The 14,987-nt window shown below is 39.7% G+C and overlaps 1 protein-coding gene across 1 annotated transcript; it reads right to left on the bottom strand.

Moving 5' to 3' along the window:
• Positions 1–6,303: 6,303 nt before the first annotated feature.
• LOC115662041 (cytosolic Fe-S cluster assembly factor NBP35) lies at positions 6,304–9,382 on the bottom strand. The gene is made up of 3 exons (XM_030584209.2): positions 9,224–9,382; positions 9,007–9,108; positions 6,304–7,487 (listed from the first exon to the last, which is right to left on the bottom strand). The coding sequence occupies exons 1-3, from the start codon at positions 9,258–9,260 to the stop codon at positions 6,556–6,558; spliced, it is 1,071 nt and encodes a 356-aa protein (XP_030440069.1). The 5' UTR covers positions 9,261–9,382; the 3' UTR covers positions 6,304–6,555.
• Between the last annotated feature and the right edge of the window lie 5,605 nt (positions 9,383–14,987).

The following is a 14,987-nucleotide window of genomic DNA, read 5'->3' as shown; positions in this document are numbered from 1 at the left end:
GGGACTTGGTACCTCTTCCTTCAGGCAAAACTGCTATTGGTTGTAGATGGGTGTATGCTGTCAAAGTTAATCCCGATGGTTCTCTTGCTCGCTTAAAAGCGAGACTTGTTGCGAAAGGGTATGCTCAGATGTATGGGATTGACTATCTAGATACTTTCTCTCCTGTTGCCAAGCTTACTTCTGTTCGTATTTTGATATCTCTTGCTGCCACCTATCATTGGCCTTTATTTCAGCTTGATGTTAAGAATGCCTTTTTGCACGGTACTCTACATGAAGAAGTTTATATGGAGCAACCTTCAGGGTTTATTGCTTAGGGGGAGTCTGGAGGAATGGTTTGCAAATTAAAAAGATCTTTGTATGGTTTGAAGCAGTCTCCTCGGGGCATGGTTTGGAAGATTTTCTGAAGCTGTACTTTCTTTTGGACTGTCTAGATGTGACAATGATCACTCTTTCTTTTATAGACAGTCAAGGAAAGGCAAATTATTCTTGATTGTCTATGTGGATGATATTATTATCACGGGAGATGATTTAGTTGGTATAGATGAACTAAAGATCTATCTTCAGAAACAGTTTTAGACTAAGGACCTAGGAAAATTGAAGTATTTCTTAGGAATTGAGGTGGCACAGTCACAGAAGGGTATTGTTCTGTCACAACGAAAATATGTCTTGGATTTACTCATTGAGACAGGCATGTTAGGATCCAAGCCTCTTGATTCACCCATGGAACAAGGAGTTAAACTGGTTGCCGAAGGAGGAGAGCTATTCGATAGTCCTGAGAGATATAGAAGATTGGTAGGCAAACTAAATTATCTCACAGTTACTCGACCAGACATTGCCTTTCCGGTTAGTGTTGTCCGCCAATTTCTGTCTTTTCCTCGTACTTCTCACTGGGATGCAGTAATTCGAATTTTAAGGTACTTGAAGAAGACTCCAGGGAAAGGCATTATTTATCAAAATCATGGTCATAGTAGAGTTGAAGGATTTTTTTATGCTAATTGGGCAGGGTCTCCAGATGATAGGAGATCTATTACTGGCTACTGTACATTGGTTGGACGAAATCTAGTGTCATGGAAGAGTAAGAAACATAGTGTTGTTGCCCGCTCCAGTGCTGAATCAGAGTATAGAGCCATGGCACAAGCATCATGTGAATTAGTGTGGATTCAGCAACTGTTGACTGAGTTAGGCTTGAAAGTTTCAATTCCTATGTCTCTATGGTGTGATAATAAGGCTGCAGTACATATAGCATCTAACCCGGTGTTTCATGAGAGAACAAAACACATTGAGGTTGATTGTCATTTTATTCGAGAGAAGCTACAAAGTGGAATGATTCTTCCTAGTCATGTTAGAACCGATGAACAACTTGCAGATATTTTTACTAAATCTTTGGGTAGCGGGAGGATAGAATATATTTGTAACAAGCTGGGCATGATTAATATCTATGCTCCAGCTTGAGGGGGAGTGTTAGAAGTGTCAAGGGCAAAGTGGTCTTTAGGACTCTTAGGATTTATTGGGTTACCATTGTATAAATATGATATTTTGCTGAATAATACAATGAATTGTTCCCTCTCTAACACAACCTAAGCATAAGCTTTAAGCCCTTTGCAACTAAAGCCTGATTTCACCGCAGAAATGCCAAACCCACATCTGGGTAGCCCTGATGACCCAAGCAGTCGATACTACTTTCTTGTTTGGTCAGGTCCATCTGTGTAGCAAATTCTTTTCCCTTATTTCTTGGGCATATCACCAACCAGAATTGCGCAATATCATCTATTTAAGAAGCCATTACTTTGTCACTCTCAACCCTTGATCACAGTGCTTGATCAATTTCAACAACCAACTGCAATGCCGAGACACTCTCTGGCCACATCCACGTTGCTCTCATTTATCCCTTGAGAGCCATCAATGATGCAGGTACCAAATATGCACTTCAAACTTTATATTTAGTCGATTCCAACCATTGATGAAGCAATGAGTGATTGCGACGCCAACTAGTGTGATAGTATGCATAAAACTTTGCGAGAAACTGCAGGCCTACACCATCATCTCGTCTACTGTATATTGATGTTATCTGTAATGGAGTGGCTATGTTTTAGTAGAGGCAAAAAGTGTCACATATGAAGAAACACCCCAAGACATTTGAACTTTACAGGTATGGTCTCATTACCCACAGGTCCACAACATTGATCGATGGAGTTTAAAGTGTTATAATACTTCAAGTAGGTCAACTTCTCTTTTGGTCTCAATAAGGATTAATAGAGGAAACATAGCTAAAAGAAGTGCACACCTGAACAGGTTTCTCATCAATCTTCTGCAACACATGAGCCTGTCATTCGAATTAGCAACCAAAACCAGCCAATTCCGTCTCATCCTGGCATAAAGGAAAATATTTCAAGGTAATTGTGCAGTTTGAAGCATCAAATGCAATGACTTCCATAACCTGAAGCCACAAGTGATCCACTTGAACTGAAAAATGAAGTTTAGCAAAGTATACTTAGCTGTTGCAGTACAGAGAACAAAGATTGGATTGTCATTTCCAAGACCTCTTTTTAATTGCACATTTGTATATGTAAAAATAAGAGAGAAATGATGAAGAAAGAAAGAGGTTCAGGTTCATGTTTGCACAGCCGAAGTTTAAATCTTCCCATACTGTCTCCTAATTGAAAGCCTTACAAAGCTAAGACAAATTTGAAAAGCTCGCTCAGCAAGGTTTTACGTAATTCTCACTCTAGCTGTTGGTTCAATGCACAAGAGACCAAGTCGGCACTGCTAGATACATTAAACTGAAAAGTTTGGTGCATTGCAAAGCCTTCAACCGATTTTGATCAGCTCCAGGACAACATAGGTTTTGCTCGCAGGCAATCGCCCAATGCCGTTGACTGTCGACCCACACAAAAAGGGGGCCACTGTTACACTCCAGGAAACAAGGTCTCAGAAGCATCATTTGACATGAACCTCTACTACCAGTCACTGTCCTGCTCATCCGGCGATTGGTCCTTCGACAAAAGTGGTTCATTCATTTCTCAGGATCCGTGTAAGCAGCATGTTTCCTAGTTCTAAGTTTTTTATTCAGATCATATACGATGAACTGACACAGTTACTTATATGGCATCTCTTTTTCACGTGCAGCTTGGGGCACCTGCCAATATCCAGCCTATTAGAATACCACATAGTCGCTTGAGGCTTGGAAGCACAAGTCAATAAAGAATAAGATAGAAATAATACATGCCATATTGCTTCAGAGCATTTTACTCTTTTTTCCCTCTTTGTGGTCGTCGCTCGATATTTTCTTTCTGCATGGTTAGTTCACCTTCACCCAGTTATTGCCTCTTTTCATTGACTTTGCCCTTTCTCTTTTTTGGCAAAAGTGCCAATCTTTCCATTTTCATTTGTTTTGTGCACTGCCCATCCAAGCCCCTTTTGTTCTATGACTGATTCTACGTTCTGTTCTTCCTCTTTCCATTGGTGGAGTCACTTCTCTTTCTGGGCATAAGCAAATAGACATTGTTTGTCAATGTCAGCGCATCTCTTTGGAATGCTTTTGGAGACCAACCATAGCAGGACCTTAGACAGCTCTGATGATAATTTATGTCATTGTGTTTTATATTGTCGTGTCTTATATTCAGAAAACCTATGACAAATGGATCTAATTAACAGGAAGTAATTTCTAGAGTAGTATTAACTGTCCTAATAGACTATGCTATTGTACATTGTTCTATGGGATGATAAATACTGTATCTCATAAATCAAGTGACTGCACGTTATATAGGTACTTCATGTTCCTAACCAGATAAATGGTTTTAGCCCCTTGTACCGGATTATATATGCTTCTCAGACTTACGAGTTTCTTTATACAACTCTTGATTACCGAGGGAATTATCAGACTATAAGTTGTGCCATGTCCACTAGTGATTGCAGTTCTGTTCAGGGTAACAATATCTGCTTTAATGTTCAGGCTTAGCAACAGAAAAAGACAGTTGAATACCACAAAACAGTGAGGGGAAAAAGCAGTAGAAAAATTGGATAAAAAAAGACTAGCAGCAACGGTGGAAATTACCACACTTTTGTAGTGATTACCAATCGACATTTTATGAACAGAGGAACTCAATTACAGAAGATAATAAGAGTTACAGGGTTTCTGCAGCAGTGATGGAAGACAGATTGTGGATTGTAAGATTGCTCATGTTGAGAGAACTACACTACTTGTTCTAATCAATCCTCACTTCTGCTGTCATGTGATTCCATTGTAGGGAACATCTAATCCTTGCATTAATGGAATTCAAAACTGATCCATAAATACAGAAATCAAAGTCTTACAGCAATGTTTCTTAAGTTTAGAATTGATTAAGGTATAATGATGATACTAGCCTGGTCTCTAAGGATGATTTAAGGATGTAGCACGAAGAAGGTGAATCCAGGGAGAATGGTCGGTAGAATTAAGTTTCTGGTCTCATCGTAAGTATTTCTTTAAAATGCCAGTTTATATGAAGAAAAGAAGCAGATAAATTGGATCGGTTGAATAGCGTCTTGGTCAAAGGACAGGATCTGCACCATGATTAAGCCAATGCAGCAAATCTTAGTTTCTTTAGTCTACATATCCAGAGAGATTGTTCTTCTGAAGTTGATGACCATTTGATCTTTATGAGGTGGATTATCAGGTTTAAATGATGACAAAGCTTACCGCATTTACCACGAATGCTATTCCAGATTCTGCAGATAACATGGCGATACATCTTAACTAGGATTTTTCTTGCCTTGTACATGAAAGTAGACATCGACTCACTGAGTACATGAAAAGTAAAGACTGACCGGGCAGTACAATATGCCAAAAAAGCAACAGAATATTACAAGATTTCGAGAAAATTAATTATTTGCTCCAGTAACAATTTTGCTGATTTTCTCCCAAATTCATTGTGATTCAAAAATGTCCAACTAACCCTTAAACTCAGACTCATCTCTTTTACAAATTTTCGCATCTAGTTGAGGGAACAATAGCGCATTTCTTCTTGAATGGAGACCTTGCTACATAATGGAACATCTTAGAACAGAAAAACAATGAAATGATCCATTGTTGGAATTAAGGAATCGAATTGAGATAAAGAAATAGAACTAACATTCCTTACCAAAAAAAAGAAATAGAACTAACATGGTAAAAGGGGATGTAACGTCTCTTAATACACAGCACTAGCACATATTTAAGGGGAGAACGCAGGGTATTGACTGCAAATTCCTATTCAGTGGAGAGGAACATATATCCTGCATTTCATTCAATAAGATGCTTTTATTAGTGAACGAACTCTTAATCTTAGCTAAATTTTGAGCATCCCCTGTTCGTTTAATAGAATAAGCAGAAGAACGAACGTAAGTATTAACGGGAAGTTCCACCATGCAAGCAAACAGCATCTCAATTACTAGGGTCTGGCCTAAAAAACTGGCGATTCCACACAATGACATCAAGAAAAACGAATATTGTAACTATTGGAAGTCTTTCACATGGACTTATCATAATCGAACTCTGCCTTCCTAATTTTCTTAATTGAAAGGATATATTGACCTGAACTCACTTCTAGTACCACCATTTTATACAAGCATTTGAACACTGATTGATTGAACGTGCGGAAGCTATTCAAATAAGCTTCAAACATACCCAATTCTGAGCAGTTTACTCACTGCAGGTACGACCTCAAAGTGAAAGAAACTAAGATAGCTATGGATTGTCACTGAACATAGGCAAGAGAGAGAAGTGATGACAACCATTAACAATTACTTCTTGACGAAAAGAGTGTTCCCGATGTCTTAGTATAATCATTTGCGAAGAAGACTCTCCTGGGGGCCTCGGCAAGGGCAAGTACCCTTGCACAGTGGTGGTACCGTTTGTCGGCGAATGCTGCAAAGGGGCAAAGGAGAATCCTATGTTTGTTAAGGAAGAAAAAGGAATTTTTGTAAAGAGAAAAATGAATAAAGGATGGACTTCACACTTCACGTGCATGCACAATACCAGGTGCAAAAAGATTTTTTCATGTACCGAATTTGATTTGGGTATCCGAATGTGAACTCTCGTCTGGCAAAACTTAGAAAAGAGATGCCAACTATCCCATATATTCTCAATCCTCAGTTCTATCAAAGGTTGTACCTAAATTATTCAACTCTAAATTAGAATTTGAAGATTAAATTTCCTTAAAATCGGGCCTCAAGAGGATACGTTGAACATAATTTTTCAAGACATGTTTTTTGAGTTTGAAAGATCTTGTCCAAGTAGGTACTAATAATCTCTAGCTAACCCAAACTACAGACACGGACCCGAAATTCGGATCATAAATGACTTTCATGTGACATTCATGTCACCAGATATCTCAAAGTTATTCACTCAAAATATGATCGAAATCGCACCGTTACATGATTAACAATTCAGAAAACTATCAAATCACGAAAAATAGATAGGCAAGAAAAACATAAAATATGTACCACTTCCCAGTTGTCTACATGATTACAAAGAGGTAAAGCCGAGAAGAAAAGGTACACAACAAGATCTTCCATCAGGGGACTGACGCCCATCCTCTATGCGCCATTCTCCATGGTCATTTGGGAAAGACCCTGGCTCTGCAACAGTTTCTCTATGATACTCTTCAAGGCTGGTGCACTAGCCGTGCATCGCTGATCCACAAAACATGATCTACCTTCTTCAGCCGCCCTGCAAAGTTGTGGGTCCAGTGGTACCTTACCAAGAAAAGGTACCCCCATCTCCCTGCACATTTTCGCTGCACCACCGCCGCTACTGTCAAACACTTCACTCAAAGCAATTAAATTCAGCAACTCCGGTGCCTTGTCTCTCATACATTGCAAGGCCCGCTCGGTGACGTCATTCTGTTCTCCCGTTTCTGTGATCTTTGTGAAGCGGAAATCACTCAAGGGCTGAGCCAAGCCACTCATGTTTTCCACAACCCCAAGAACTGGAACTCCAACTTTCTTGCAGAAACTGACCTCTTTCCTCACATCAATCAATGAAACCTGTTGCGGGGTTGTGACTATAATTGCACCATCCAAGCCAGTTGCCTGAAGACATTGAACAATAGAGATGTGCTCATCAGAGGTGCCAGGTGGTGCATCAACCACTAAAACGTCGAGTTCTCCCCAGTACACATCCTTCAGGAATTGCTTGATCAGCCCATTCTTACGTGGCCCCCTCCAAATGACAGCTTCATCAGGATTGGGTAGCATGAAGCCAATGGACATAACACCAAGGTTGGACTCGACATACACAGGAGACCACCCGAGGTTGCTCTGGTGGATTTCTTGACCTTCAAGTCCAAGCATCTTTGGGATGCTCGGACCACAGATGTCTATATCGAGCAGACCAACCTGGAAATCTAAGGCAGCTAATGCGAACGAAAGCTGTGCTGAAAATGTACTTTTACCAACTCCACCCTTGCCTGATAAGACCAGGATCTTATGCTTGACAGTAGCCATTCTTTCAGCTATTGCAACCAAGTCTGGCAGATAAGAAAAATGCAGGGTATTTACACATGTTTCTGGAGGCCAATGTGTTGGTCAAGCCAACCATACGAGGGTAGATATGAATGCAAAACAAATTAATTTCAACACAGCAATTAGTGATGGAATTGTGAAATTTTTTTTTTAACAATGATAGGATAGAAAAACACGGTGCAACTTGAATGTAACCAGCAACCGCATCGCGGAGGATACAAAGCTCAGAGACGGAGCATCCCTCATTTTAATCAGTCATATCACACAGCAGTCATCTTTTTGCATCACATCTTTTTTTAGAATCAATGTTCTTTTTGGCTTCACCATAGCAGTAACATAATGTCAAAAGGAAATAATTCCCAAGAAAAGATTCCTTATACAATCTCAATTTCCATTCAAACAGCATATGAGTCTTAGATTCTGTTTCATGGATCAATCCTGCCAAGTATATTGAACTTATATTTAGTTGCAGTCACATTAGAGCTCTATCATGGATTTGTCTGACAGTGACAGAGCATAAAACAATGCCCAATGGGCCAATGATACGAGCTTTCCCAACGGCAATCTCCATATATAGGCAAACATATATTTGGGATTTTCCCAAGGTCCCGGGATGAGGTCAAAAGAGAAGAACTTGACCATGAACTTAACAAAGACATGGCTCCAAAGTCAACAGATACATGGTGACAGCAACGCATATGTGTGATAACAGGATTGTGCGTATCATCATACATTTTGTTGAATGCCAATACAAAGTATAAAAGACTTATCAATTTGACCAACTAAAATGTTTCACATGGCTATTGAAACAGGTGCTTGGCCTATAGGTCCCCTGCTATGCATGAAGCACATTCTTGCATCCAAGATGCCTAGTTTTCATCCTAAGGAAAGATTGTTCTAATCGAGAGCAACTGATATTCACACGAATACAAATTTCCCACTGCTTAACATATCTCAAAAAACACCTCCTCCCTGTCCTCCCTCCCTCATCTCAACACGAACAAGTAGCTTCTACCCCTCTCCTCTTCTTTCCCATGAAGACAAGGGATTAATGAAATTTCAACAGCTTGACTATGCGGCTATAATACCATAAAATTTGTTTCTCCTAGACAATCACATCAAACTCCACAACAGAAACAGCTAAGAAGGGGTTAACCGCTGCACATAGTCGCCGAATCACTACGGTTGACACGGTACACAACTTCGCACCGGGAATTGCAACAACCAATCTGTTTCTAAAAACGCACACCTCCCCCGCTTCAACTACCCTCGCACACAACTCTTTTAACAACCCGCGAAAAACGAGAAAAAAAAAAAAAGCAAAGTCAAGAAATGCAAAAACCAAGAACGCAAAACAGACACAAAACCGAAGACCCCTCGAGCTGGAAACCTTGCCCAACACAACCGTCGAAGTTCACAGTCAAACGGAGCCGCAAGATAAAACACCCTCGATACGATTAGCCGAAGGGGAACACAGAGATAGGGAGAGAGAGAGAGAGAGAGAGAGAGAGAGAGAGGGAGGACCTGGGTCGGGACCCTTAGGAGCAGTGGCGCAAGCTTGTTGGTTCGGACAACCTTGGCAAGCATCTGCCTTTCCAGCCGCTTCCGATAGGGTGCCGGGGCAATCTGCGCAGCACAAGCCTCGGAAATCAACCAACCCATCGATCGATCGATCGCTAACTTCTTCCCCAGAATTCGGGGACAGAAAGAGAGAGAGGGAGAGAGAGAGAGAGAGGGTTACGTTCGTTCGCGTTCTCGGGGACCTCGCCGTTCTCCATCGCCGCGAAGAGGAGGGCTCCGGCCGGGCGCTATCGTCTCGGAAGAATCGAGAAAAGAGGGGCTTCGAGCGCGCAGGTCGACGGCGGCGGCGCCGCGTCGCGCAGTGCTTCGGATTTATACGTTTTCCTCCCCCCACGACGTTCGGCTCGAGTCGGCGTGGCTCTCTCTCTTCCTACACGACGCCGTTTCCTCCAGGAGTCCGAAACAATAAAAGAAAATTTAAAAGAAAGAAAGAAAGGAAAGAAAATCTTGACGTAAGCGATGGCGTCGCCTGCTTGCTTATCATATTGGTTTTCCCTTCTTCTTTCGTTTTTCCTAGGGTTAATATCACGAAAAACTCTAAATTGATACACTTATGATAAATTTACCCAAAATTAATTTTTTGACCATCAAAAACCCCAAACAGATACACATGTGACGAATTTATCAAAAACCACAAACTAGTATATTTGTGACAAATTTACCCTCTGTTAAATTGGATTGATACCACGAAAAATAAAAAACTAGTAAACATGTGATAAAACCTCAAACCGGTACAGCCGTTAACTGCCACATGCCATCCAAATCAGAAATTTGAAAGTAAAATTTAATGGAAACTAACGAGGGGTAAAATTATCACAGGTGCACCGGTTTTGGGTTTTTGTTGATCAAAAAATTGGTTTAGGGTAAATTTGTCACAGTTGTACCAGTTTGAGGTTTTTCGTAATATTAACCCTTTTTTCTAAATAAAACTCCGTTTGTTTCGTTGATAACAGATGATTTGAAAAATATTTTACTAAAAACAATCTCTTGTATTTCTTATAAAAATAAATGAAGAAAAAAAAATTCGTTATCAACGAAAATATATAAACATAAATTGTTGTTGGTAATGAAAATATTTTTTATTGGCTAATTATTTTAAGCAATATAAGCGATCGTTTTTAGGAAAATGTTTTCCAATCAAATGCACCCTAAAATTTGCAATCCGTCCGACCAAGAAAGGTGGGTCGGCCCAATGCAATGAAAATGTCGGTCAGTAATATACGGGATGGAAATTAAACAATACGCGATACGAACGGATATATATCTTCGTGACAAAAGCTCGACATTATTAGAATAAAATCTAAAAATACTGTTATCTTGAGTTGACCTTAATTATACTAAGAAGGAGCAAAATTGCCTATAAGATGTTACCGATTTTGATCGTACTTACTTAATTAAAAACACCGATTTCATAGTTGCGTTTTGTTATTATTTCGTACTATCTAATGATAAATCAAAAGGATATTATATTTATTAATGTGAATATGGCATGATATTCGGTATATAAAGGATATTTGACTTATTATATCATTAACTGATTGGTGAAAATGTAGATAATAAATAGAAAGTACGAGTGTAATACGCCATGTATAATATATATGTAAGTTCGGCAGCGTTCGGAAGATTGAAGCATTATCGACAATAATGTACATCTGTGTAATTTATTAAAAAACACAAGTATTTTACTAATAGAAATATATTTAAGGGCATGTTTGGTAATATTTCTATTTTTTTGTTTTTCTGTTCTTTTGTTTCCCGAAACAAAAAAAATAACATAAATTTATTTATGTACGTCGGTTAATTTTTCTACTCCCAAAAAATAGATCAGTGGCCAGAGAATATATTTGGAACCGAAATAAGAAGTAAAAAATTCTACTTTTTTGTTCCTGGAAACAAAATAAGAAATAAGGTCATTTTAGATAATCAAGTTCAACATAACGTACGCCCTAAACCCTACACCCTAAACCATAACGCATAAATCTTAAATCCTATACCCTAAACCTTACACCCAACACCCTAGACCCTAAACCCCAAACCCTACCCCTACACTCTATACCCTAGACCTTAAACCCTACACCCTAAAGCTTAAAAAGTATATGAACTTGTTTATTGTAATGCCCAAAGATTTACTATCATCCTCTTCATATTGTGAGTTATAAACTAGTGGGACTCTCTACTGTCATTTTTAGCCATCCATATTTGACTAACTATTACATTGGATTTTCTAAGGCTATCTTATAATATCTTGATCAGTTAAGTCCTTACAAAAATCCAGTTTTATTCCTTACCAAAAAAAAAAACAAAAATCCAGTTTTATCCAAACATGAATTGTTAAGTTTCCATTGACATTTTTATAATTAAATGAAAAAAAATTGGGAATAGAAATTTTTAGGGTTGTACCAAACGCATTTCTATTCTTTTTCTATTTCGAGAATAAAAATTTTGTATAGTTACCAAACGCTTTCTTTTGCTTAGAAACTCGTCTAGTGAATAGAAATAAAAAAATTAATTTATGAACATAAATTGTTCCCGATAACATAAATGTTTCCATACACACCCAAAGAAACCGAAACCAAGTTTATTCGGGTAGGTTCGAGCTTGCTTGGATTTTGGATTTTCGTGTTCTTTTTAGGCAAAAAAATCCTATTTCGTGATGTTTAGCCAAGAAAAGATGTGAATCATGATTTTGACGTGCAATAATTATTTAGGTTGTATGCTTAAATGTAGACCTAGCAATCAGACGGATTAAGGCAGGTTCGGATCCTGACCCATGTCCGGGTTTAAGCCGTTAGAGGGGTCGTTCTAAATAGGTAACATTTGATCAACTCGTACACAATCCTTTTCAAACAAAGTTAACGCTTGTTTTACCCTATTTTTGTTTTTCCGGTGCAAATATTTCTAAGAAGTATATCTTTGACAAGTGAATAATTAGAAAATTTGTGTAATGGTCGCGAATTTATGATAGCTTTTATATAACCACATAATTAATTTGCTCAATACATCATAATAACAAATTAAACAGAAATTGGAAAACTCTTAGAATGACTATGATTAAGTTCCGTTTGTTTCTCGGAAAACATTTTCATTATTTTTCAGTGTTTGGATCATTTAGGAAAATGACTCAATGAAAAATATTTTCCTAATCAACGAAAGACCTATGCTTATATTTAGGAAAATGATTTCCTCTTTCAAAAATCAAGAAATTGTTTTCCAATATATGATTAGATACCATCATTTGGACTAGAGACACTGTGCTTGGACACAAAAACCCTAACAAGGGTCCACAGAAAACAGGCTTGAGACCTTGTCGCTCGTCCTTAAGACGTTAATCCTTGTGCCTTGGACCTGCCTAGGCCCTTGTCCAACGAAGCCAATCTTGAGACCCCAATGTCTGTGCCCGAGTCCTCAGAAACTTGGCCCGAGTCCATGGAAGCGGGGCCTGTGCCTAGTCCCTAGCTCTCGAGCTCAGGTCCATTGAGGTTGGACTTGAGACCCCAATGCCCGTGCTTGGATTGCTGGTACCAAGGTCCATCAAGATTGAGCTTAGGACCCCAAAACTCGTGTTTGGCTCCCTGGCACCAAATCCTCGGTCTAACAAGGTTGGGTGCGGGTCCATGGAGTCTGGGCTTAGGACCCCAATGTTCGTGCTTGAATCCCTGATGCTCTAGCTCGGTTCCATCAAGGTAGGGCCCTGGACCCCAGAGCCTGTGTTTGGGTTCATAGCACCCGAGCCCTAGTCCACCAAGGCCATGCTTGGGTCGTCAATACTCGGGATCGGGTCCCTGGTACATTGGCCCGAGTCCATGGATGTTAGGCTAGGGACACTAATGCCGAAACCCTAGTCCCTTCTCTTAGGCTTGGGTCCTTGGCTCTCAAGTATGAGTCCATTGGGACCAAGCTTAGGACCCTAGTACCCATGCACGAATCGTCGACGCCCAAGCTCAGGACCCCAGAGCTTGTGCCCAGTTCTTGACGTTGGGGCTTGGATCCATTGAAGTCGGACTTAGGTTCATCGAGTTCGAGCTGAGGACCTTGGTGCTCATGCCCAAATATCTAACACTTGGCTTTGGTCCATCAATGTCGGGTCCGAGTCCACATCGGTCGGCTAATGCTCAGGTTTTTGGCACCCGGGCTTGAGTCCATGGAGGTCGGGCTTGGGTTGACAAGGTCAAGCTTGGGTCCATTGATCTTGAGCGTGGAACACTCTCGGGGTCCCAAATGTGGCCTCAATTAACCCTCGCCTAGCCTTGATTGACTCGGGCGTGGGTGCTAGAGATTCAGGCACGAGCAATAAGATCCTAGGCTGGTCTCTATGGACTAGGGCCCGACCTCGACAAACCTAGGTGTAAGCACTGAGGATTAGGGCATGGGCATCAGGTTCTCGGCCCAACCTTAGTAGACTCGAGCCTGGGCACCGGGGTCCTAGGATTGGCCTTGATGGACGCAAGCCTAGGCACTCAGATCCTGGGCCCGAGCTATGTGGACCCAGGTGTGAAATCCATGAACTGAGGTCCAAGCGTCGGGAACCTAGGCATGGGCGTTGAGGTTCAAGATCTGGCCATTGTGGACCCAAGTGCTCATGTCCATATCCCTGCCTATCCGTGTCCAAGTCATTAGCACCCAATACTACATGTTTCTTTAGCAAAATAAAGTAAGTTCACTTACCAAACGACATAAAATATTTTCTCGTCCGTTTTCACGTTTCAGCTAAATATCGAAAAATATTATCATTTTCCTGGAAAATTCTTGAACATTGCCCATAAATGTCATATTTTCCGTGAAGCAAACGGAATCTAAATAGACTATTGAATCAAAGAAAAAATGTTTAAAAATCATAATAAGGCTAACCACCTAAAGAGTATCATATAAGGAAAACATTGTACCAGATACCTTTTTTTACTAATTAAGAAAAACAAAAATTTATGCTAATAAAGCTCAGACTTTAGCACGATGGTATCCAATTTTAGCTTCCCACCAAAAAAGTGATACTCCTTTGAAATTATATAAATTATGTTTTTTTATCCAATACATTACATATATCTTAACTGTGATTATGATGATTCAAGCAAAAACAAAAAAAATGAAATTTCTTCATATTTCGGGTCAAGTCAGGTCAAATGTAGTTTGACCCAATCCAACTAGTAAATTATTTGAGCAATGTCAGCGTTACTAAGATTCGTGTACTTAATTTATTCAGTGATGCAATGCTCTGTAAGTTTTTATTCGAGTCAATGGCCTTTTAAGCCAACCAAATTTTGTCATGAACAAATTTAGTAAACGAATCTTAGAATGTCTGTGTTGTTCAAATTGTTTCGATTCATCGCATTCATAATACGGAATCATAGAAAATATATGCTTCTTCCACGGCTAACAAGACGGGATATTGTGTGACTTTGACTATTTCAAATTTTTATATCTTCAATTATGATTCAAACAAAAAAAGATAAAGAAGCTTATCCTCATGTCGGATCAAACCGGGTTAAAACAATTTGACTCGATCTGATCCAACCCAACCCGGAAATTTACAAGTCATGGCACGTTGAATTGATTTTTTGCATGTTGGAAAAAGTCCACCCATACCCTATTCTCAGATCAGGTTCTTTTTTTTTTTTGAACATGAAATATTCATTTACTAAGAAAAGATAGTAGGGCCCGATAAATGAGCTTCAGTACATAAGAGTTCCCAAAGGGAATGGAGAGGGGACAAAACCCAATTTGGTGGCAAAGAGTTTCTCCTGTGGACTTTAGCAACCCAGTCCGCCACTGAGTTGGCCTCTCTTGGGTAATGAGTTTGGGTGGATTATCGGGTTCAAGTTTGTTTTTGCTGGGTACACTTACGTCTGGTTCCCAAAATCTTCGAATTGCTTTCGAGCCGATGTGCTTCTAGCTAGAGATCCGTATGAAAACTAAGAAACCCCATCATG

Source organism: Syzygium oleosum, unplaced genomic scaffold (assembly GCF_021117445.2).
Source record: "Syzygium oleosum isolate NSW1041296 unplaced genomic scaffold, Sole_v2.1 Sole_v2.65, whole genome shotgun sequence".
NCBI lineage: Eukaryota > Viridiplantae > Streptophyta > Magnoliopsida > Myrtales > Myrtaceae > Syzygium > Syzygium oleosum.
This window is presented reverse-complemented; position numbering and strand designations above follow the sequence as displayed.

Excerpts from the sequence above, each read along its gene's own strand:
- LOC115662041 (XM_030584209.2), bottom strand. The coding sequence starts at position 9,260 with ATGGAGAACGGCGAGGTCCCCGAGAACGCGAACGAAC. Across the intron at positions 9,109-9,223 it reads CCCCGAGAACGCGAACGAAC|ATTGCCCCGGCACCCTATCG; the intron begins GTAACCCTCTCT and ends TGTGCTGCGCAG. Across the intron at positions 7,488-9,006 it reads TCCTAAGGGTCCCGACCCAG|ACTTGGTTGCAATAGCTGAA; the intron begins GTCCTCCCTCTC and ends CTTATCTGCCAG.